This window comes from Dryobates pubescens, chromosome 20, assembly GCF_014839835.1.
Source record: "Dryobates pubescens isolate bDryPub1 chromosome 20, bDryPub1.pri, whole genome shotgun sequence".
NCBI classification, from domain to species: Eukaryota; Metazoa; Chordata; class Aves; order Piciformes; family Picidae; genus Dryobates; species Dryobates pubescens.
The window spans coordinates 21,130,258-21,154,066 of NC_071631.1; the positions used below are offsets into that span (position 1 = coordinate 21,130,258).

Genomic DNA, 23,809 nt, shown 5'->3' on the forward strand with positions numbered 1-23,809 from the left:
GGGAGCCCCTGCCGCCGCCCTGAGGCCCCGCGGAGCTGGCGGCAACCCGCGGGGCTCCGGGGGGCCGCGGACGGGCCGGGCGGTCCTGCGCTGCGGCCCCCAGGCCTGTGCAGAGCCACCCCCTCTCAAACAGACCAGGGCGCCTCGCCATGCTTCTACCCCCAACACTGCGCGGAAGAGACCCACAGCCTCCCACACTGCGTGGCGCAGATTCACCTTCCCACACAATGCATGGAGCAGATCCACCTTACCGCACACCACATGGAACAGATTCCCTTTCCCACACTGCCTGGAGCAGATCTGCCACATGCACACACATGCACCATTCACAGACACACACTGTCACTCCTGATGAATCAACAGACCTCGCAGTCATCAGATCATCACCCGGCTTTATTTTAGTATCACACAGCTTCTACTCAGGGTTGGATAAATATGGCCAGGTCAAAGATCAGTTACACACACACACACCTAGTTCCTTGAAGCAAGTGATGAGTATCTCTGTTAGATGCACAGAAGTTTCTGTTGTAAGGGCAGCTGCTGCAGCTCTGGTCAGGGAGCTCATTCCTCTGATTTCTACATATTAAAAGAGGAAGATGATGAAGAGGTTACCAGAGCAACTGAGCTATTTGTGGGGTCACCTCAGGTCAGTGGTTTTGCAAATGTTGTGCCATGTTACTGGTGAAGAGCCAATATCTCCCAAGTCCGCTGAAAGGCCTGGATTCTTAATCACAGAACCACAGAATCATAGAAGTGTTTGGGTTGGAAAAGCCCTATGAGATCATCCAGTCCAACCACTGACGTAACACCACCAGGGCCATTAAACCATGTCCCCAGATGCCATGGCCACAGGTTTCTTGAACACCTTCAGAGATGGGGACTCCACCACCTCCCCGGGCAGCTGCTTCCAACCCTTGACCACTTTTGCAGCAAAGACATTTTCCTAATATCCAACCCAAACCTTCCCTGGCACAATTTCAGGACATTTTGTCTTGTTCTGTCCCCTGAGACTAGGGAGAAGAACCCAACCCCCACCTTACTGCAACCTCCTTTCAGGGGCTTGTAGAGAGCCTTCTCAAGGCTAAACATCCCCAGTTCCCTCAGTTGCTCCTCACCACCCTGATCTCTAGACCCTTCCCCACCTTTGTTGCTCTTCTCTGGACCTGCCCCAACCCCTCAATGTCCTTCTTGGAGTGAGGGGCCCAAAACTGAACCTAGGATTTGAGGTGTGGCCTCACCAGTGCCCAGTACAGAGGCACAATCCCTGCCCTGCTCCTGCTGGCCACACTGTGCCTGATCCAGGCTGGTGGCCTTTTTGGCTACCTGGGTACACCCTGGCTTGTCTTCAGATGCTGTCAACCCGCACCCCCAGGTTCTTTTCTGCTGGGCTGTTTCCAGCCAATCTGCCTGAAGCCTGGAGCCTTCATGGGGTTGCTGTGACCGAAGTGCAGGACCTGGCACTTGGCTTAGTTAAATCTCATACCTGGTCTGTCTCTTGGGAGGCACCAAAAGGACTTTCTAAACCCCACCAGTTTTGAGGAAGTGCCAGTTTCTAGCCTTCCTTTACAAGGACATTCCTGGGGAAGTGTGGGTGGAATGCAGCTGTGGCTGCCAGGTCTGTGGGCAGAGCTCTTTCTGCCACATGCTGCACAGGAGTGCTCCTTCCCTGCAGCTTCCCAGCTCACCTGGCCTCCGATGTCGCGGCTCTTGGCTCGCAGCTTGTTCACCTGGCCCTCAGCAATGTCTGCACGCTCCTCAGCCTCCTCCAGCTCGTGCTGGGCCTTGCGGCATCGGGAGAGGTGGGTGTTGGCCTGTTCTTCCTGAAAGCCAAGCAGTGCCATCAGTGCCACGGGCACAGACTGACTTTGCCCTCTCACCACTAACCCAACACCCTGCGGCTGCACCGCTGCCCCATCACCTACTGCTGAGCCTCACACCTACACCCCTGCACTGCCAGCACTCCTGAGCTTCTTTCTGGTACTCCAACAATGTGAGCACTCAGCTGGGGTCCTGCTCATGTCCAGCTGGGACAATTGGCTCCCGTGGCACTCCAAATGCCCCAAGTTTAGGGTAATTACTGCTGTGCCTCCTATCTTCTAAGCCATGAGTCCTTATGAGGTCAGGGATATTCCAAGGCAGTGGACATAGCTGTCCAGCCAAAGCAAACATTCTATTATTTTAATGAACCTGGGAGCCTAGACCTTTTGGAAAGTTCCACCCTGGACCCACAGAGATTTGAAAGGAGTCCTGCACTCACAGCTTCCTCAGCCTGTTTCTTGTATGCTTTCACTTTTAGCTGCAGCTTGTCTACCAGGTCCTGGAGCCGCAGAATGTTTTTTTTATCCTCTTCAGACTGTGGGAAGTGAAAATCAAGTCAGCCTTGGAAGATGGGCCGAGGTGGTGCTCCTTGAGAGGACAGAGGGTCTGGGATACCTGGTAAGTGAGCTCCTTCAGCCTTCGCTCGTACTTGCGAACACCTTTCAGAGACTCGATCCCTCGTTTCTGCTCAGCGTGAAGCTCATTTTCCAGCTCATTAATCTGAAAGACAGTGTCATGGTGAAGACAGCCAGCTGCTGGTCCTGCTGTAGGATCCTGGGAACCAGGGTTCTCCAGACTAAGGCTGCAGAGAAAGTGGCAGTGGAGGGCAGCTTTCTGCAGCTTCTGGGGGCTAGTGTAGCTAGGGGCTTCTCAGCATGCTGTGTGAGTAGTGACACAGCATGGAAATCCATAATTATTTATAGTAGGTTTGGACTTAGATGTGCAGAACTGCAGCATTGATAATCAAAATTAGGCTTAAATTTGTCAGAGAAGACAGAAATTGTAGCAGGGAAGGGAGGATTCCATCAACACTCACCAGTAAATGGAAAAACCTTTTATTTGACCTTAACCACCTCCCATAGCTCCATGCCTCTTCTGCAGCATATGTCTTATGATTTATTGACTTAGACTCAAACTGATGGGTTTATTTCTGTGTGGAAATTTCCTTCTGAACCCAAGAGCACCTAACTCCAGTCAGTTGTGCTGTAATTTCGACCAGGAAGAGCTGAAGAGCACAGTAAGTGGGTCAGGCAAATGGTCCCTCTAGGGCAGCAGCAGCCACTCTTGAGCATGGGAACCTGGCTGCTATCTGCTCCCCACACAGCCATTAGAGATGGAAAGGGGTAAATCTGTGCCTGTTCCTTTATGTATGTCTATACACCTGTTGCTTTCTAACCCCTTTTTGAACATCCTACCAGCTGCCTCTACAGGCTCCCAAGCAGCAGGTTCCAGGATTTCACTCCTCACTCTTGTACTTCTTTTTATCTTAACTGATCCCCAGGTGCAGATGTCCTGATCTGCATGGTGTGTCCTTACCTGTCATGTTGTGCATGTTGATGAATGACCATCCAGTATGCTTCTTGGTCACTGCTGCCATGATTCTGTAAACTCTGATCTCCTCCCCCCAGCCATCTTCTCTCCAAAACAAAGAGTCCTGGCATTGTTTGTCTTTTCTCATAAGGCTTCACCTACTCAGCTGCCATTCCCTGGATACTTCTCTAACTGTCAAGTGCTTCTGGAGTTGCACAGACCAGAACTGCACATGGTACATTTAATATAGTGCAAGTGATGCTTTCTGTCTTGGTTCTCAGCACTTTTCCTAATGAAGCCAAACTTTTTTCCTCTTTTGAGATTTTGCTTCTGCTGCACACCGAACAAGCAGGTTTCTGAGGCCTGTCATGGATGAGACAGGGATCACCTGGCTGAGCTGTAATTGCCAGTTCCAAATTCATCCCCAAGTAAGTATGTCCCCAAATCAGTATGTATTTTTGCCTAGCTAAGTTAAATACCTATCTCTACCAGGGTGTTCATGTGCCACCAATATGCCCACTCTGGTTTTATGAGGTCATTCTCGAGTTCTTCACACAGTACAACATGCAACTGCTCAGTTCCTGTTGCAACCTTCCTAAGAGGTCCCAGCAACCAAGGCCTCCTTTAGGACCACAGCCCCCTCCTAGTCTCTACCATACCCTCGCCTCCAGTTTCTGGAGCTGCTTCTTTCCACCCTTCAGGGCCAGCTGCTCAGCCTCATCCAGACGGTGCTGCAGGTCCTTCACTGTCTGTTCCAGATTCCTCTTCATCCTCTCCAGGTGGGCACTGGTGTCCTGCTCCTTCTTCAGTTCTTCTGCCATCATGGCTGCCTGGATGTAGTGCACAGATATGTTACAAATATGCCTCCTTGTCCCTGGCAGTTCTGTGCTTTCCCTGGCAGCAGTGCCCAGCTTCACGCTGGTGTATGGCTCTCCCCCTTCGCAGCCAGTGCCCTGGCAGTGCTGAGGGTCTGTCATACACATACCCTTCCTCTCTATCTGTATTTCTAAAACTCTGCCTTGGAAAACAGGCAGGCTTGCTGGCAACAACAAAATCATTAAGGTATGCAAATGCCTCATTTTTCAAGTCAGTGGAAATCAGGGGCATCTTGAAGTTAACACCAGCTAGCACTCTGCATCTCTGGGCTCCCAAATGATTTTCAATATCCAGCCATTTGGTGCTTAAATTTGCTGAAGACTCCAGTGTCCTGAACTGGAATGAAAAGCTTGAGCCTGCTGAGATCTTCAGGACCTGGGATGGGGATCTGTCACCAGTGGGCAGAGAGAAACCTGCAGCACTGCTGCTGGTAGGCAGCCAGAGCTAGACACAGCACTTCAGGCCCAGGTGCACCAGGACTTGCTATAACCATTTTCTGTTTCATTTTCATGTACCTTTCCTAGATAGCTTTGTTTCTTCTGATGCTGTGGAACTGTTGCCTTGTCTAAATGAAATGTTTTGATTCTGTTTTTATTTCTTCCATGTCTAGCATTTGTATAGAAGCAGGGATGATTCTAGCCTCAATTTCTGCTTTTCAGTGCTATCTAAAGAGAACTTGGCTCAGACTACTCTTTTCCTATGGCAATTCTGCCCCCCTCTGTTCTGTCCTGTGTATTACATTTATCCTGGAAGCAGACGTGAATGTGAATACGAGGAAAGGGAGACAGGATGCCTCCTCCACACAGACTGCTAGCAGAACAGGAGTATAGGACCTGACTGAAGGGGGCTTCAGTGGCAAGTGGTAGAGCAGAGGCTGTGTGAGGCCCACGTGGGAGGGATTATTCTGTTCCTGTGTTGAGGAATTGGTTCTCCTCCACCTGATTGCTGCCTTTCTAAAGTGTGAAAGTGCTTACAGCAGTGTAAAATGAACAAGAGGACTCACATCTGTGATGGCTTTCTTTGCTTTCTCCTCTGCATTTCTGGCTTCCTGAATGCTGTCTTCCACTTCATTCTGTAAGTGAGTAATGTCCACTTCCAGTCTCTTCTTAGTGTTGAGGAGGCTTGTGTTCTGTTGAGACAGCCCCAGTCAAGGTCATTCCCACCCTGGTTCATGCCACTGCCACATGCCCATGAGAAAGCAGACCCCAAGTACCTGGGAGTGGAGGAGCTGCACTCGCTCGCTGGCGTCAGTCAGCTCCTGCTCAGACACCTTCCTGGCTCGCTCTGTCTGCTCCATGGCAGCTCTCATCTCCTCCATTTCTGTTGTCATCAGATTGTTCCTACGCTCTACCATAGCAAGCTGCTCCTTCAAGTCATCATTCTCTCTCAAAGCATCATCCAAATGGAGCTGGGAATCCTTTGAAGGTGAAAGCACCGTGAGATGCAGATGCAAGCAGGGGGAGTGGCAAAGACCTGCAGGACAGCAGCCCCTGCGGTCCCTACCTTGAGTTGCCCTTGCACGGCTTTGAGGTGCTTCTGTGTCTCTGCCACCTGGCAGTTGGCAAGGCTCAGCTGTATTTCCATGTCATTCAGATCTCCCTCCATCTTCTTTTTCAGCCTCAAAGCATCATTTCTGCTTCTGATCTCAGCATCCAGTGTGGTCTGCATAGACTCTAATACCCTCTGGTGATTTCTCTTCAGCTGTTGAATTTCTTCGTCTTTCTCTGCAATCCTTCTATCAATATCTGACTTCATTTGGTTCAGCTCCAGCTGCACACGCAAGATTTTCCCCTCTTCATGTTCTAAAGAGCCCTGGGAGGGTTGAAATAATCTCATTAGTCTCTGCAGTGTCCATTGCTGGGAAATGCCCAAGCAGGATGTTGAGGCTTTGCACCCAATAACGAGATGTTGCCTCACTGCAGACCTGTCAGAAGGGCCTGGGACCAGAGAAGCAATTCTTGTACACCAGGCTGGTATACCTCAGCCTGATACTAATCAGTGATTTAGGAATAAGATTCCTGAGTAAAATGGCTCCAATACCACAAGGGAATTCAGGTGACTGATGACATTTACATACATAACTAGAGCAGATGGATTTGCTCTTCTAAGAGATGCCCAATGATGGGGGCAAGCTGGAGCATGAAAGCTTCCATGTCAACATAAGGAAAAACATTTTCACTGTGAGGGTGGCAAAACACTGGGGCAGGCTGCCCAGGGGGTTTGTGGAGTCTCCTTCTCTGCAGGCTTTCAAAACCTGCCTGGATGCATTCCTTTGTGACCTGCCCTGGATGATCCTGCTCTGGCAGGGGGGTTGGACTGGATGACCTTTTGAGGTCCCTTCCAACCTCTACTGTTCTGTGATTCTGTGAACTTTGAAGTTAGCCCTGCTTTGAGCTGGAGGTTGGACAAAAGACACCCAGAGATCCTTTCCAACCTAAGTTAATTGTGCCTCTGTGTTTGAGCTATGCCCCAGGTATGACATGGGCAGCTCCACAAAAGGCTTTCAAAGACTTTTTGTGGATTATCAGATATAGGCATAAAGAAGTAATAAAAGCTTTTCCAAGAGACAGTCAGGGCAGACAGGGAACAAAAGGCAGAACCCAGAGGAGAGGGAACTGTAGGAGCTGAGATCTATCACAGATTAGAGAAAAAAAAAAGTTATATTTAAAGTTATAAAGGTCTAGACATAGCCACAGACAGGGAGGAAGGCTGAGAAATCATGGACCTGATACGGGACCTGGTGGGACCTGGTTTGCAGCATTTGTCAGGAAAGCATGTCAGTGTACCAGTGGCACCTCCAAGTTTCAGCTGATCCCCAGCAACCTCTCCATGTTCATCTAAACCTGTGTTCTGTGAGCTGACTTCTCTTTGAATGTCTTACTGACTCCCACTCGATGGAAGTGGAGGAACTGAAGAAATATAATCTTAATTTTCTTCAACATTCACAGAATCACAGAAACCTTCAGGTTGGAAAAGATCACCAAGTCCAACCATTAACCCTACTCTGCAGGGTTCACCCCTAAACCATATCCCCAGGCACCACATCCAAACCACCTTTAAACACATCCAGGGTTGGTGACTCCAGCATGTCCCTGGGCAGCACAATTCCAGTGCCTGACTGCTCAGCACCAACCTCTCCACAATCTCCTTTCAGGTAGCTGTAGACAGCAATGAGGTCTCCCCTCAGCCTCCTCTTTTTCAAACTAAAGAGCCCCAGCTATTCAGCTTTCTCTGAATAGGAGATGATGTTGAGAAGACTTAGAAGTGTGTATTAGACCTGCTCTGAAAACATCCTGAAGTAATTTGACTAGTAAAGAATTGTCAGAGTTTTGAAACACAAGTGACCCTTCTTCAGCCAGATTCAGGAGCAAACTCAAACAGGTGGTGAAAAATGAGCTCAGGTTCCATCTGGTGACAAGTGTTTTGTGCACAACAGCACAGCAAAGGATGCCACAGTCCCTCTGCTGTTTGGTCTGCTTGTGCTCTCATACTGCACCTTTGGGACAGTATCAGGCTAAACAAGAACACATCATCCCCACATTGTCTCCTGTCATGATCTCTCTAAACCAAGCCCCCTTACTAAGGACACTTGCCTCTGCTTCTTCTAATGCTGCTTGAAGGTCACACTTTTCTTGCTCAATTTGTTTCTTTGCTTTCTCCAGCCCATGGTTAGCTTTCCCAGATTCAGCAATCTGTTCAGTCAGATCAGAAATTTCCTCTGCAACACAGGAAGCAGACACTCAGCTCATCTTAGATAACATTGTCAATAGCACCTGCAATTGCTGCTTGATAGGGGGAACAGATAACAATGCAATGGGATACAGCACTGAGGAGAAATAATAGGTCTTGTCCCATGTGCAGTCTTTATTTCTGATTACCTGCTGTCTCCTGTTCAGTGTGCAATTTGAAAGTGAGAGGAAACAACTGGATTGAGCTCAGAGTCTATTGTGTAGAGAAATTCTAACACCCAAGACAGTCCTGTTTGATCCCCAGGGGATCATTCAGTTCACCAAAAAGAAGTGAGTTGTGTTTGCTTTATACACAGAACTAACTGCTTAGTGAATGGCAATCCATTGGGCCACAGCTGCACGGTCCTCCAGTCATCAGGAGACAAGACAATAACCCTCCAGAATTTCTTTTCTAATGGCAGTGACTGATACAATCTGGAAAAAAAAAATTAGTATCTGATGTGATCATTCTCTCTGTCCACTCAGCTAATGACTCCTGTTAATAATCCCTGAAGGGGGTTACGATGGTGTGAAGGAGGAGAACAGCACGAGGAAGCAGGATGCTGTAGGGAGCTGGAGGCATGTGCTGACAGGTGACTGTGAGCAGCTGAGTAGGAAAGAAAGTTGCCTAACCTGAGCTGTGTGGGAAAATCATAAAGAACAATATCCTGGGAAGGAGGCAGTGCTCTGGTAGCCTAGAAGCATGGAAGCAGGATGGAGACCTGGACTTACGCTGGAGGTTCTTATTCTCCCTCCTGACGGTCTCGGCCTGGTCCAGAATCTCTTCGTAGGCATTCTTCATGCGGAAGATCTCAGTGCTGAGAGAGCGAGACTCCTTCTGGGCAGCTTCCAGCTCAGCCTGACTCTCCTGGTACTTCTGCTTCCATTCAGCCAGGACCTGGAGTGACAGAAGCACAAGAATGACCCATTCTGCAACACTTTTGTCTCTGCTTGTTTGCAGGGCAAGAAACCTAGAGGGGCTTTGGATTGTTCTCTGCCTGCTGACAGTCAGCTCACCGTGATACACTCTCTGGCTGGTTTGCTGGAAGCTACCTAAATTATCCTCCTCAGCCAGCACAAAGCACAACCCCAAGCTCTCAGGCAGGAGTTTGGTTTGGCACCAGCCTGGACACAATGTGGTTAGTCTGGATGAAGCTGGATCAGCCTTCTCATTACTGCAGGAGTTAGTGGTTAGCACACAGCTCACCAACAAAGGTCATGTCCTGTTGATTATCTCCTGAGCTGGACACCATAGTGAGGCCTTCTTTTTAGCACACTGACCTAAGTGATTCACACAAGGCTGGGCCAAGGCACAGGGCTGTGCAGCACCACTTGGTCAGTGCTGGTTCTTTGAAATATTATTAAAAGCAGTGCAGGCTGGAACTGTGTAAAGGACTCTGAGACTCTGCCTAACCTGAATACAAGGCCAGCAGACTGGCACCAGACAGAAGTCAGGGCTTGTCAGCTTGCATGTGAGCACTTGCCAGGTCTGCTTGATTAAAGACTAGGGATGGATCCTCCCAATGCCCTGTGTGAAGACTTCATGCTTTGTAAAGCTATCAGAAAGGTGCTTTATTGCTTGGCATGGGCAATCTGGGGTTACTCCCACCCTGACACTGTCATTACTGTGTCTTGCTCTCCTTGCTGTGGCTTTGCTTTGGATAAAATGCAGGTTATCTTACTGAGAATGCAGAACATTCACCAGTTCAGAATTTGGCCTGGCCTATCAAATGTCTACCCATGTTCAGCTCTGGCAGGCTCTTTGAATGAACCTTGTCAAAATTCTTCTGCTTTTTGTCAAAAGCTGCACAAGCTGCGTTGGACCTCTCCACGTCAATCATGAGGTCATCCACTTCCCCCTGCAGCCTCTGCTTTGTCTTCTCCAGTGAAGCACACTTTGAGTTGACAGCTTCAATCTGCTCCTCTGAGTCCTGAAGGCGCTGAGCAAGCTTCTTCCTGCAGGATGAGACAATCAGTGCTGGGTGAAGGGAAGTTCTGATGTTCCCAGAAGATGGATAGGAATGGAGTTTGGCATGGGAGAGATGGGCAGACACAGCAACATAGGGCGGTGTGATGGTATGAACAGAGAGCATCTGTAAGGGCCTGGGATGACACAACACACTAGAGTGGTGCACAGGCTGGGAGGAGACCTACCCAGGGGGTAGATGAGGAACCAGGAACATGCTTTCATACTGGCAGTGTAAACAATGTGACTTTTTAACTACTACAATTATCTCTGTAGTTCATGCACTGAAATTCTTCCTTCTGTCAACACTCCCAAGCCTCTACTTCTACTTTAAACCTCTCCTTACTCCTCTTTCCTCAACTAACAGATAAAAAAGCACACTGCTTTGCATATTTCCTCTGCAAGCATGTCCTGGTTTCCTTCAGTTCCTTCTCACATTTATACTGAAATATTCTTCCACTTGGTTTAACTTATCCTGTCCTCAGCATTTGCCTTTACTTAGCCACTCAACTTTGTACAGGATAAAGATTCTCCATCTCTGTTACCCTTCCTCAATCAAATCCATGACTTATTCCCCGGAGTGTCTGGCTGTGTCTCTTTCAACATCACCTTTGAATCTCTGTCTCCATTGGCTTCCTCACACCCTGACACCACCTACTTGGCCTCCTCCAGCTCCTCCGTGCGCTGAATGGCGTCCGTCTCGTATTTGGTTCTCCACTGAGCCACTTCACTGTTGGCCTTGGACAGGGCTCGCTGCAGCTCCCCCTTGGCCTCCTGCTCCTCCTCATATTGTTCCCGGAGCAAGTCGCAGTCGTGGCGAGCAGACTGCAGGGCGTGGGCCAGGGCGTTCTTGGCCTTGGTAGTTAAAATGAGACAAATCACCAAAATGTGAACAATTGGTGACTGGGTTCTCTTACTCTGTTGTGATAAAAACTCCACCTCTCACTGCCCAAGAGCAACAGTTGTTAGAGTAACAAGGAGCAAAGGGGGGCTCTGGGTTTCACACTTGTTAAAAAAGTGGGGGGGGGGTTTGGACAAGATGATCTCTAGAGGTCCCTTCCAACCCCCAACATGCTTCTATGACTCTAAGGTCTGGCTCTTGTCCATCTTGTCTGGGTTTCTGCCTCGCAAACACACCTGCACCACGTGCTTCAGGCAAATACACAAGAAACCCAGCAACAGATGAGGTTTTCAGGTAGAAATTGGTGCTTATCTGAAGGGGGGAGAAGCTTTAGACTGTTTTGCCATATCTAGCCCCAGGTACATCTGCATTCCTGCTCTCCTTCCTTTTTTTGACTGCTGCTGTTCCCTTTGCCTTAGGGATTTTCTCTGCACACAAAGCTACTTTCTTGACTCTGAGCTTCAGAAAGCAGGATGAGAAGGACTTAAACTGTCTTCCTTATTCAATTTCTAATGTCTCTGTGTTATGCTCCAAGGCAGTTCAACAGTTTCACTTTTCCAATGTCTCCATCTTTCTCTGGGGAGAAATCTCATGTATTGTTTTAGCTTATGTATTTATTTTATACTGTGTTGGTAGAAATTGAAAGAAGTCACCTTATTTTCTTCCTCTAGCTGCCTCTTCAGCTCTTCAGTCTGCTGAGTGAAAGCGTGTTTGCCTCGAGTCAACTGAGAAATCAAGGACTCCTTCTCCTCAAGTTGCCGACTAAGTTCACCTAATGAGCAAAGGTATTTTTGTTAGATAGTGGTACAAGACATAAAGAAATCAGACTGAGAAGAGCTAACCATATAAAAAGTCATTATGAGATACAAAGTGGTAAAATAAAGGCCAAGTAGCCATTTTATTCCTACCAGTAGGAAAAAATTACCCAAGAAATTTGCTGGTATCAAAGGAAAGGTGATGAGCTGATCACAAACTCACATACTCATTTGATTGACAGTGCTGCTTTTGATTTGGTTTTGTTTCCTTGGTGTAGTTTCTAAGACTGCCACCATGAGGAAACTGCGACTGAGCTTTGCTCAGAATACCCAAGGATGGGCAGATGACCAAACACACTGATACTTGGGCAGGGGATGGCAGCACTTGGCACAAGAGCGTTACAGTTCCTCTAGGCACACACCATTCTCAGTCTGCAGGCGTGTTTTCTGCGTGTTCAGGTCGTTAATTAGTCTCACATGTTCATCCTCTTTGCTTCTGACTTCACTGAACTGGTCCTCGAGAGCTCGGCACATCCTTTCCAGATTGCTCTGTTAGGGGACAGAAAGCAGAGCCTTCAGCTGATCTCATTGGTCAGAAGCACCATGGCAGTGATGAGAAACTCTTGTTTCTGTGCAACAACCTTGGCTTTGGAGACAGACTCCATGTTGCTGGCCAGGTCGTCAATCTCCATCTTCAGCTCACTCTTCTCCTTCTCCAGCTTCTGCTTCACCCTCTGCAGGTTGTCGATCTGCTCCCCGAGCTCAGCGGTGCTGTCCGCGTGCTTCTTCCGCAGGGCGGCAGCCGTGGCCTCGTGCTGCAGCGTGGCCTCCTCCAGGTCACGACGCATCTTCTGGAACTCTGCCTCACGCTTCTTGTTCATCTCAATCTGAGCTGCTGTAGCCCCTCCTGCCTCTTCCAGGCGCTCACTGATCTCCTCCAGCTCCCGGGAGAGGTCAGCTCGCTGCTTTTCAGTCTTTGCACGGATTGCTCGTTCAGCCTCAATCTCTTCTTCCAATTCCTCTATTCGAGCCTGTGAAAGTTACTTGGTGAAATGAGGACTTCTGAGCAGATAGATTTGAAATTACTTTTAAGTACAGAAGTGAAAATATTCACATCCATTTATACCATCACACAGTACAGCATCACTAGAAATTTGACTGAACTGTGTTCCAGGACATGCAATACTCAGTTTTGGAACAGTGAATGCGAGACCACAGAGTCACAGAATCAGTGCACTGGCTGGAAGGGACCTCTAGAGTTCATCTAGTCCAGCCCCCACTGCAGTAAGCAGGGACATCCCCAAGAAGATCAGGTTGCTCAGAGCCCCATCAAGCCTGACCTTGGATCTGCTATTTCACTTTATGTTATAGCTCAGAATGGATTTATTGAGTTATGAAAGATCCAGTACTGCACTTTTCTGAAGAAACAGGAGATGTGTCACTGGAAAATGTAAAAGAATGTGAGTTAGGTTAGAAAGTCTCCAAAGGGCAGGCCTCTCTCCATCTGCAACCAGGATGGGAGGAATGTTGAGATCACAGAATCACAGAACATTAGAGGTTAGAAGGGGCCTCCAGGGATCATCCAGTACAAGCCCCCTGCCAGAGCAGCATCACCCAGGGCAGGCTGCACAGGAAGGCATCCAGGTGGGGTTGGAAAGTCTCCAGAGAAGGAGACTCCACAGCCCCCCTGGGCAGGCTGCTCCAGGGCTCTGGCACCCTCACTGTAAAGAAGTTTCTCCTCATGTTGAGCTGAAACCTTCTCTGTTCCAGTTTGTATCCACTGGTCTTTGGCTTATTGCTGTGCACCACTGAAAAGAGCTTGGCCCCCTCCCCTTGACACCCACCCCTCAGCTATTGATAGACATTGATCAGATCTCTTTCAGCCTTCTCCAGACTAAACAGCCCCAGGGCTCTCAGTCTCTTTTCACAGGGGAGATGCTCAAGTCCCCTACTCATCCTTGTGGGTCTCTGTTAAGACTTTCTCCAGCAGGTCTCTGAACTGGGGAGCCCAAAACTGGACACAATATTCCAGGTGTGGTCTCAGCAGGGCAGAGATGAGCAGCCATGGGCTAATAGCAGTGAACAGAACTGTCTTCCTGGCTCTGCATTTAACAGGAGACCTGTCCTGATCATGCCAGGCTATGTTATCTTCTATTATTTCAGAAATCAATGCTTAGTGGCTTCACTACTATTGCAGCTGAGTACCAGATCCATTGTCAAAGCCTGCTGCAAGCTCCACTGAAGAAATACCTTACAGAGTTAGGCAAGATTAAAATCCAGAGTTCCCCTAAAGGTGCTCTGAGATGGGAACAGCACCCAGAGTCCATGTTAGTCATTTTGCTCACGTGTAGGAAAATATTTTTGTGCCACAGTGTAAGAATAAATACAAATTAATTCAAAGGGACTTCTGCTCAGCTACTACAATACATCCACAACTCTTGGGCTTTACCTGAAGTTCCTTAATTTTCTTTTGCAGCTGAGAACTCTGAGCCTGCTCATCTTCAATTTTAGTTTGAAACTGGCTAATTTCAAAATCCTTCCTGTTAAACAACAAGAATGCAAATTCAGCAGGGTTAAGGTAAGATTGGAATGTTAGAACTCAGAGCAGAAAAAGTCAGTGCAATACTTCTTTAGCCGCTCATCCATCTGTTGCTTATCATTTTCCAGATCCATGATGGAATCCTGAGACATTTTCAGGTCTCCCTCCAGTTTTCTCTTCGCTCTCTCAAGGTCCATTCGCAGCTTCTTCTCTTGTTCCAGAGTTCCTTCAAGCTGAAACACATGAAACACTCTCTGACAGACGTAGTCATACTTTGAAAGTAACTACTCTTGATTCTAAAATCCAGTTGGAGTTGGAAATTGATGAACAGAGAAAACAGTCAGATCCTGTATCTCCTCATCTCCACATGTGCTGCAGTCTCACTGTGAGCCCATAAGGGCCATGCTGATTGGGTTGCAGGAGGCAGCTGCCCACAGCTCAGCTGTGCAAGCTGTGCAAGCTTTTGAAAAATACAGACATCAAAATGTGCCACTGGCTGCAGGTCCTAACAGACAGACTACAAGATATTGGCAAAGTCCCTCTGTGCACAGCTTCCTGGAGTATGTTCAGTGAGATCCACTCACCTTGCACAGTAAGGGACCTCAGAGAACTCTTGCAACAAATTTATTGCACCTGCTAATCACAGGATCAGAGGATGTTAGGGGTTGGAAGGGACCTTCAAAGATCATCGAGCCCAACGCCCCCTGCCAGAGCAGGATCATAGAATCCAGCACAGGTCACACAGGAACACATCCAGATGGGGCTTGAAAGTCTCCAGAGAAGGAGACTCCACAAGCTCCCTGGGCAGCCTGTTCCAGTGCTCTGTGACCGTCACAGTGCAATCTCCAGTGCTGGAGTTTACATCCATTGCCCCTTGTCCTATCACAGGGCACAAGTGAGCAGAGCCTGGCCCTTCCTTCTTGACACTCAGCCCTCAGATATTGATAGACATTGATCAGATCCTCTCAGACTTCTCTCCAGACTAAACAGCCCCAGGGCTCTCAGCCTCTCCTCCCCAGGCAGTGCTGCAGTCCCTTCAGCATCCTTGGAGCCCTTCCTTGGACTCTCTCCAGCAGATTCCTGTCCCTCTTGAACTAGAGAGTCCAGATCTGGATGCAATATTCCAGGTGGGGTCTCACCAGGGCAGAATAGAGGGGGAGGAGAACCTCCCTGGATCTGCTGGACACACTCTTAATGCCCCCCAGGACCCCATTGGCCTTCTTGGCTAGCAGGGCACATTGCTGTCCCATGCAGAACTTGTTATCCACCAGGACTCCCAGGTCCTTCTCCACAGGGCTGCCCTCCAGGAGATCACCTCCTAAGCTGTACTGCTGCAGTTGCTAATGGTTAAAGCAGGGCACAGGAGTCTGTGGTGCTAAAATACCCAGTGCTGAACACAGGGAAAGCACAGAGTCACAGAATGTTAGGAGTAGGTAGGGACCTTGAAAACTCATCCAGTCCAACTCCCCTGCCAGAGCAGGATCACCTAGAGCAGGTCACACAGGAACACAGCCAGGTGGGTTTTGAATCTCTCCAGAGAGGGAGACTCCATAACACCCCTGGGCAGCCTGTTCCAGGGCTTTGTCACCCCCACAGGGAAAACATTTTCCTCCTGTTTTCATGGAACTTCCTACACCTCAGCTTCCAGCACTGCTCCTTGTGCAGGCATTGGACATCACCCAGCACAGCCTGGCTCCACCCTGCACATCTTTATCAACATGAATGAGGTCACCTTTCTCTCTGTCTTCCTCTCCCAGCTACAGAGCCCTCGGCTCCCTCAGTCTCTCCTCATAAGGAAGATGTTCCACTCCCCTAATCATTTTTGTAGCTCTGTGCTGGACTCTCTCAAGCAGTTCTTTGAGGGCCTTCTTGAATTGAGGGGCCCAGAACTGGACACAATACTCTGGATGTGGCAGAGTAGAGGGGAACGAGAACCTCTCTTGACCTAACTGATGTGCTGGATTCTGCAATTCCTTGTCCACTTGGCAATGATTTGTTAGCTCTAGGTATTGCTTATACTCCAGCTACAGATTTCTAGTCTCTTCTAATCCATAGAATTGGATGGATTCACTTACAGACCCCAAAAACTCTTTCTTACATCATCTACTTGCTGCTCCAGTTTGGTCTTGGTTTTGGTCAGTGTGCTGACTTTGTCTTCCTCAACTTGCAGGTCATCCAGGGTCTGCTGGTGGGCTTCCTGGAGGGCCTTTTTCTCCTTAGTGAGTTTAGAAATGTTTTCATCCAGAGCTGCCATCTCTTCAGTAAGGTTCTTAACCTGTAAGACAGCCAACATCCACACTATGAGGGGAGGAAACAGCAGACTGAAAACACAGTGAGTGCAGCCTTGCAAAACTTCACATGGATGTAGCCAACATGCTCTCCACAGACAGTCTGCATGATGAAGGTAGTAACAAGGGTTGTGTCAAACAGCCACATTGCCCTGGTAGGAATTCTTGATGTAGGTTTTGGGGGTTTTGTTTGTTTGTGTTTTCTTTTCTTTTCTTTTTTTTTTGTTTTCCCTTTTCTCTTTTATTTTCCTTCCCCCCACTCCCCCCTTTTTCTTTTTGTTTTTCCTAGCTGCCTGCCCTACCCAACTTAATTCTGTAGTGGGACATAGAATCATAGAATGTGTTAGGTTTGGAAGGGCCCTCTAGAAGTCATCTAGTCCAATGTCCCTGCAGTAGCAGGGCCATCCCCAACTAGATGTGTTTGCTCACAAGCCCTGTCGAGCCTGACCTTGAATGTCTCCAGGGATGGGGCATCCACCACCTCCCTGGAACCTGTTGCAGTGTTCCACCACCTGAGAAGTCAGGAAGAACTCTCATCATGTTGCCAAGTCAATGGCAGGAAATGATGCCTGTCCTAGGGGAGACCTGAGCTTCTTAAATAGGAGAGAATGTTAAGAAAACATTTGACATCTGCAAGACCAGCTCTGCTCTGGCATGTGAGAAAGCCCCAGCAGAGCTGTTCTGTGCTGAGCCACTCACAAGCATACTGCTCCTCCTCATCCACAGAGGCAGAATTCCACCAGTTCCTTATGACTGCAAATAGCCAAGTATGGAAATTCTCTATCAAGCACTTGAACAACCTCTTAACTCTTTTTGAACTGTCACAGAAAATGTGGTTTTCCTATGGGGAAGTTACAGTTTTAACCAAACCCATCCTGTCACACCTGGTTGAGTGGCAATCCCCATCTGCCATGTCTTGGGCACGTACTATTTCTACTCAGAGCACTTAGAAATCACCTCAACTTTCCACAGATCTGAAAACTGTCAGGGGAAGAATAATTTCCTGATGTCTCTGTCACCTTATTCTCTGTTGCATGCTTCTCCTTTTCCACTTTGGCCAGAGTTAGTTCAAGATCATCAATATCTTTCTTCAGCTCAGAGCACTCATCTTCAAGCTTCCTCTTCTTTGCTGTCAGTTCAGCGTTCATCTCTTCTTCATCTTCCATTCTTTCACTTAGTTCTTTAATTTTTGCTTCCAGCTGGATTTTACTTTTGATGAGTCCTTCACATCTCTCCTCAGCATCAGCTAGATTTTCACTCTCCTGTCAGAACACATGGAAGGCAGATTATTATCCAAGTGACAGAAGGCAACACGTGTTGTTCAAACCCATCTCCAGGCACCTTATTACACACATCAGGGCAGAATTCCCCATACAAATCACAATTAATGCACACAATGTGACCATGAGAAAATTGTCCTGCTCAGTGGTGGCTGGGAAAGAGGACCACAATCTTATGGCAGTGTGGGGACTTGAAATTATCCCCCAACGAAATGGGAGAATTACCCCCAGGGAGGGGGAATGGAGCAAAACTAGAAGTGGGGAGAGTCATGAGGGTGGTGAGACACTGGGACAGGTTGCCCAGGGAGGTGGTGGAAGCCTCATCCCTGGAGGCTCTGCAGAGGGACCTCGACAGGCTGGGCAGATGGGCAGAGGCCAAGGGCAGGAGATTGAACACATCCAAGTGCCGGGTTCTGCACATTGGCCACAGCAACCCCATGCAGAGCTACAGGCTGGGGTCAGAGTGGCTGGAGAGCAGTCAGGCTGAGAGGGACCTGGGGGTGCTGGTCGACGGTAGACTGAACATGAGCCTGCAGTGTGCCCAGGCAGCTAAGAGGGCCAATGGCATCCTGGCCTGCATCAGGAACAGTGTGGCCAGCAGGAGCAGGGAGGTCATTCTGCCCCTGCACACTGCACTGGTTAGGCCGCACCTCGAGTACTGTGTCCAGTTCTGGGCCCCTCAGGTTAGGAAGGAGGTTGACTTGCTGGAACGAGTCCAGAGAAGAGCAACAAAGTTGGTGAGGGGTTTGGAACATAAGCCCTACGAGGAGAGGCTGAGGGAGCTGGGGTTGCTTAGCCTGGAGAAGAGGAAACTCAGGGGTGACCTTATTACTCTCTACAACTACCTGAAGGGAGGTTGTGGACAGATGGATGTTGGTCTCTTCTCCCAGGCAAGCAGTACCAGAACAAGAGGACACAGTCTCAGGCTGCGCCAGGGGAGGTTCAGGCTGGATGTTAGAAAAAAGTTCTATACAGAGAGAGTGATTGCACATTGGAATGGGCTGCCTGGGGAGGTGGTGGAGTCGCCATCACTGGAGGTTTTCAGGAGAAGACTTGATGGGGTGCTTGGTGCCGTGGGTTAGTTGCTTGGGCGGTGTTGGATTGGTTGATGGGTTGGACGCGATGATCTTGAAGGTCTCTTCCAACCTGGTTTATTCTATGTATTCTATTCTATTCTATGTTTTGAAGTGAAGGCTGGATGTGGCTGTGAGCAACCTGACCTAGTGTGAGGTGTCCCTGCCCATGACATGAGGGGTGAAACTGGATAATCCTTGAGGTCCTTTCCAACCCTGACAATTCTCTGGTTCTATGATTGTTTAACAGTGAAGTGGGAAATTTACACAGGAGCCCAGTCAGAATTTCTTTTGTTTCTACTGGTGGCAATGTTTCATGTGTGCTTTGTACTCTGCTTAATTGTAAATGACAAGATCAGGTAGAAATCAGTGGAGAATCTGGCCTGGGTACATGTCTGTTTATGAAGGACAATGGAAAAGAAAAGGGAAAGAGCAGCAGAATGAGAGGAAGCAGGTGAGGTGAATCTGAGAAAGGAGGTTACTCACAGTTTGAACCTGCAGCTGCAGGTCATTTTTCTCTTGCAGCAGGGTCACCATTTTCTCCTCCAGCTCCTTCCTTTTAGCCTCAGACTTTGCAAGCTCCTCCTTGGTTTTCTCAAACTCCTCCTTCATGTTGGCCATCTCCTTCTCAGACTCTGCACTCTTGAGCAAGGGCTTCATCTTGAAGTACAGCTTCATCCAGGGCCAGTGCTTGACATTCATGAATGCTCTGACATTGTATTGAATGATATAGATGGATTCTCTGAAAGCACAGGAGAGCAGAGTTTGTGAGGCTGGGGAGACTTGGGTTGGAAACAGACTGATTACTGGCCATACAGCAACTGCCTTTGTCTCAAGTTTACTGTCAGCTGTGCAGACAGTGTTAAATCCTAAATATCATGGTTGCTAAATCACCATTGCCAGAGTCTGGAAGGCTCTAACCAGGGAACTATTAGTCTGTGCAGGCAGTCTCCCTATGGCTTTTTGTGGGGCTTTCCTGAGGACAGTTTCTTGCCTGAGTCTCTCTGCTGCCCTGCAGGACCTCAGTCTGCTGCAGCATCATTGTGAGGATTTTTTTGTCTTACCTTCTGGCATTCATCTTTTTAAATTCTGTTCTCATGAGGAACCCTCTGCACATAGCTTGTGTGTGAGTGATGAGGCTCACAAGCTTCTCATCTCTCATCTCTTCTAGGAGTCCCAGCAGGCCTGCCTTGAAGAACACCTAGAACATGAGAGGGTCAAATAGTGTGAGGCTTAGGCAGATGCACAAAAGTCAGCAGCTGGTGCAGGGTATTACAAGGCAGCACTGGAAGAATGTCTGCAGGGGGAAGGTTTAACAGCTAGAGAAAATTTGTGCCAGTGCTCTGGTGACTCATGACAAGTCACTAATGATCTAATCACAGCATTGTGGTGTCTGATACCTGCTCCAGCACAGGTTGTGAAAGATCTAGCTGCTCCTCAGTAGCTTTTAAGAGGAAGGGTTAGCTCTGCACTTTGTACCATATCCTGCTCTCTCTTCACTGTGCATTACCCTTCCGTGTCAGGCTCAAGGTTCACACTGTAAACTGACTCAGGGATGGCTTGAGAAGCAATGCATGAGAAAGTCTGCTTCGTGCTGGAGGTGATTGGGGTTTTCTCCAGAGACAGTGCTGCCCTGGCAGGGTCTCACCTAACAGTGCTCTGGCTATGAAAGTTAAACCTCTGTATGTGCCTAAATCCCCTGAGAAGTCTGACTGTCCAGACTTGTCTGAGCCTGTCTAACATGCAGTGGTATAAATGAGTTTGACAGGAGGAAGGGGCAGCACTAGCTGCAGCCAGGCTGGTAGTGGTGTTCCCAGGGTTGACCATGCTTCCCCTCACACGCACCTCAGAAATGGACAAGTTTTCTGTACTCCTCCTTGCCAGTGGTGTGCTTTGTTTCTAATCATTGTGGAGGTTGGTTTCATATGCAAGGAATACTTTCAATAAACCATTTTTCTTCCCCCCCCCCCCCCCCCATTAATTCTCCCCACTTTTCCACAAGACCTTTACCTTAGTGTGGCCAAATCTGTACTGGTTGTGATCAACATCAATGGAGGACAGAAGCTTTTCTGAAGCCTTCTTGCTGTCGATGAATTGGCCTTCTGGAATGGCTGAGGCATTCAGAATCTTGTACCTGTGGTCAGAGAGGTTGCAAGGACTGGTTGCAAACAGGATGGGGAAAATAGGTTGCATTGTATGTCCTAAACTGTATGGAAGCTGAACTGTCTGAAAGCAGCTGAATGTGCCATGTGAAACCTGCAGAGTCTTGGCCGTACAGAAGGTGGTGACAAGGGGACACAGCTACTCTTCAGAGGAATCTGTTGGCTATGTAACAACACACTATCTTATTACATACAAAATTAATGGGCATGCTTTACAGTGTCTGCAGGTCCAGGAATTAGGAAGAACGTGGTGAGAGCATGCCAACCTCTTCTCATCTTGTTTCATTGACCAGAGGAATGCTACTCAAATTCAAGTTGAAGATGAAACTACTAAAGTAAACAATAAAAATCAGCTGTATTCAGAAGGGAGAGCAGATCTTGCACAGCTCTCAGTCTCTACAAGTTGTACCACTGAATCCTCAAGTTTGGACTGAAAATGCCACGGTAATGGTGCAGTGAATTTATTCTCAGTTTAAGACTTCCAGTGGAGTTCCTTCTAAACTTCAGCATATTTCCTTTGAACTAAAAAGCACTTTGTGGTTTCAGACAATAAGGACAGATTCCCTCACCTGCCACATCAAATTGTGGCTTGACAGTTGAGGCCAGATAATGCCTTACTGAACAACAGGTTTCAGGGCTGCTTCAGAGAGGTCTTGGGTCTTGTTTGCATCAGTTCATAGAAGATGCTACTGTTACACTTAGTGGTAACAGCAGCCAGCTCTGATTCAGCACATTGTAGAAACTGACCTCCCATAAACCAGTTTAATTGTCTTAGTTTTAAAGATGAGGAAAACAAGGCACAGGATGCAGGCCAGGGACAGAGCAGCAGCAAAGGCTTGGATTTTCAAATGCACAGCCAGTGCACTGAGCTGTACTGCTTTGGTCTCTGTGCTCTGGGAGATTCACAGAGAGCACTCTACATAATGCCACTTCATTCATTACTCCACAAGCATTTGCTTCTCTTTCAATCACTGGGCAGTGACTACATTTTAGGAATTGTATTAGTTGTGATGCCTCAGGAAATCTCTGGCCTGATCAAAGAAGGAAAGACTGGAGTGACCTAAGATAGTGTTAATGACTTGGTTCCCTCAAATGCTAGTCTGATTCCAAGGGTGTCTCTCCATAATGTCACCAGGCCTGTCACCTGAGTTGTGGCTTCACTGAGGCCTCATCCTCACTGACAGTGATAACTAAAGACCTACCGTTGCTTGAAGTCTGCATAAAGGATCCTGCTGGGAAACCCCTTCCTGCAGATGCGAATGCCCTCCAGAACCCCATTGCAGCGCAGCTGATGCATCACCAGGTAATGGTCCATCTCACCTTAGACAAAACACACCCAGCATCACTCTCCTTTTCTTTCTAAGACTCTCCATATGTATCAGCATTCCAGAGTGACTTTTTTTTTTTTTTTTTTGATAAAACTCAACCAGTTCTTGCTTAAAGATGCAGCAAGTGAAGGCAGAAATGCTTCCAGTCCACACAGGCTGCAGAAAGGTGCTCAGTGGCTGAGCTTTCCTACAAATGGCAATGCTTGTGAGCTGCCAACGGGCAAAGGGCATGTCCTGGTTTTGAGCCAGGAGCTGCCCAGGGCAAAAGGACAGGACAGATCTTGTACCCCTTCCCAAGGGGGAAGATTCAAATGCTCCACACTGGGTTGGCAGTTCCAATGGAAATTCTGTTCACAAATACATACAAAAGGTATTCAGGTAAAAGGAAAACATTAATGAATTAGGCTCAGTTCTTCACCTGGGCCTACCAGGCCAAAACCTTCCAGAGCCTTCCAGAAGCCTCCACCCCCCTCAGCCTCAGCAGCCCAGGAGCAGCCACACTGCCCCCCCTGCCCCAGCCCCATCTAGACCCAGGCCTGCTGCAGGCTTCCCCAGGCCCTGTGGCGGAGCTGGAAACTCACTGCCAGCCAAGGCCAGGAGAAAGCCTCTCCCACACACACCATAAAATAACAGCACAGGGCCTGAGACAGAGAGAGGAGACAGAGCTTTGGCTGTGCACTGCCCTAACTAGAGAGGGACAGGAAAATGGAATAGAATAACAGATTACAATATCCTGGGCTGAACTGCCTGAGCCCCTGGGGCTCTCCAGGCTCTAGAGGACTTTTCTGTGTGGTGATACCAATGAACTCCTGATTGCCCTTAGCCTACAACAGGGCATGAGGCCACATTCCTCAAAAACAGCAGGAGGGTGCTCCAGGAGACCAGCTGAAAGATCTTAGCATCAGCACCACCTCTGGATGTAGGGAAAGGTGGTGCAATGTAGAGTGTCTTGGCATGTAGAATACCAGCTCTTCGTGTTATGTAACATTTTACCTTGCATCTGCCATGCAAATGTTGGTTAATCTCAAACTCAACTAATTCGTTAGCCAGGTGAACTCCACCACAGGGGTGGATAAGTAGATTGATTAAAGCTCTCAGTCTGCCTGAAGAGGACAGCTGATTACAGTTGGAAGGGTTGTCTTTCTCCTCCTAAAATACCTGTTGGATATAATAATCAGCTGTATTTCTAAGTCGTATTCCCAAGTACTACAAAGACAGTGAAAGTGGTAGAGTACAACCCTCTTGGGATCACTTTGTCATGCAGAAATTTCCATCAGCTGATAGTGACATTAATTAGTACAGAGTGGTCTATACCCTTAACTTCATCTTCTCAAGCGTAATCAGTACAGGTGCACCCAAAGGAATTGTTAGAACAGCTAAGTGTAAGCAGCCAAACCCAGTTAAAAATCACATGTCCAGCTGCTTCCTCACAGAACTACTTGTTCTTAAAGGGCAAAAGTCATTATTCCCTCTGAGTCACCTCTGTCAAACCAACCAAGTGAGCATGAAATGACAGACACATCTGACACAATCATCGATTGAATTATGCTTTTTTTTGGTTTAGT

General features: G+C 48.2%; 1 protein-coding gene across 1 annotated transcript in view; it reads right to left on the reverse strand.

The window, feature by feature from the left end:
* Positions 1-247: 247 nt before the first annotated feature.
* The window catches only part of LOC104307705 (myosin-1B), a 34,359-nt gene continuing 10,797 nt past the window's right edge, over positions 248-23,809 (reverse strand). The window contains exons 17-39 of the mRNA XM_054171113.1: positions 22,119-22,236; positions 20,765-20,888; positions 19,819-19,955; positions 19,241-19,496; positions 17,421-17,663; positions 16,212-16,388; positions 14,201-14,346; positions 14,024-14,114; positions 12,216-12,605; positions 11,997-12,123; positions 11,473-11,591; positions 10,577-10,773; positions 9,725-9,908; positions 8,685-8,850; positions 7,818-7,942; positions 5,728-6,036; positions 5,438-5,641; positions 5,228-5,353; positions 4,008-4,178; positions 2,434-2,538; positions 2,258-2,353; positions 1,652-1,820; positions 248-300 (exon numbers count right to left, since the gene is read on the reverse strand). Of these exons, the coding sequence (XP_054027088.1) occupies positions 248-300; positions 1,652-1,820; positions 2,258-2,353; positions 2,434-2,538; positions 4,008-4,178; positions 5,228-5,353; positions 5,438-5,641; positions 5,728-6,036; positions 7,818-7,942; positions 8,685-8,850; positions 9,725-9,908; positions 10,577-10,773; positions 11,473-11,591; positions 11,997-12,123; positions 12,216-12,605; positions 14,024-14,114; positions 14,201-14,346; positions 16,212-16,388; positions 17,421-17,663; positions 19,241-19,496; positions 19,819-19,955; positions 20,765-20,888; positions 22,119-22,236 (3,833 nt within the window). The remainder of the gene's footprint in view (positions 301-1,651; positions 1,821-2,257; positions 2,354-2,433; positions 2,539-4,007; positions 4,179-5,227; positions 5,354-5,437; positions 5,642-5,727; positions 6,037-7,817; positions 7,943-8,684; positions 8,851-9,724; positions 9,909-10,576; positions 10,774-11,472; positions 11,592-11,996; positions 12,124-12,215; positions 12,606-14,023; positions 14,115-14,200; positions 14,347-16,211; positions 16,389-17,420; positions 17,664-19,240; positions 19,497-19,818; positions 19,956-20,764; positions 20,889-22,118; positions 22,237-23,809) is intronic.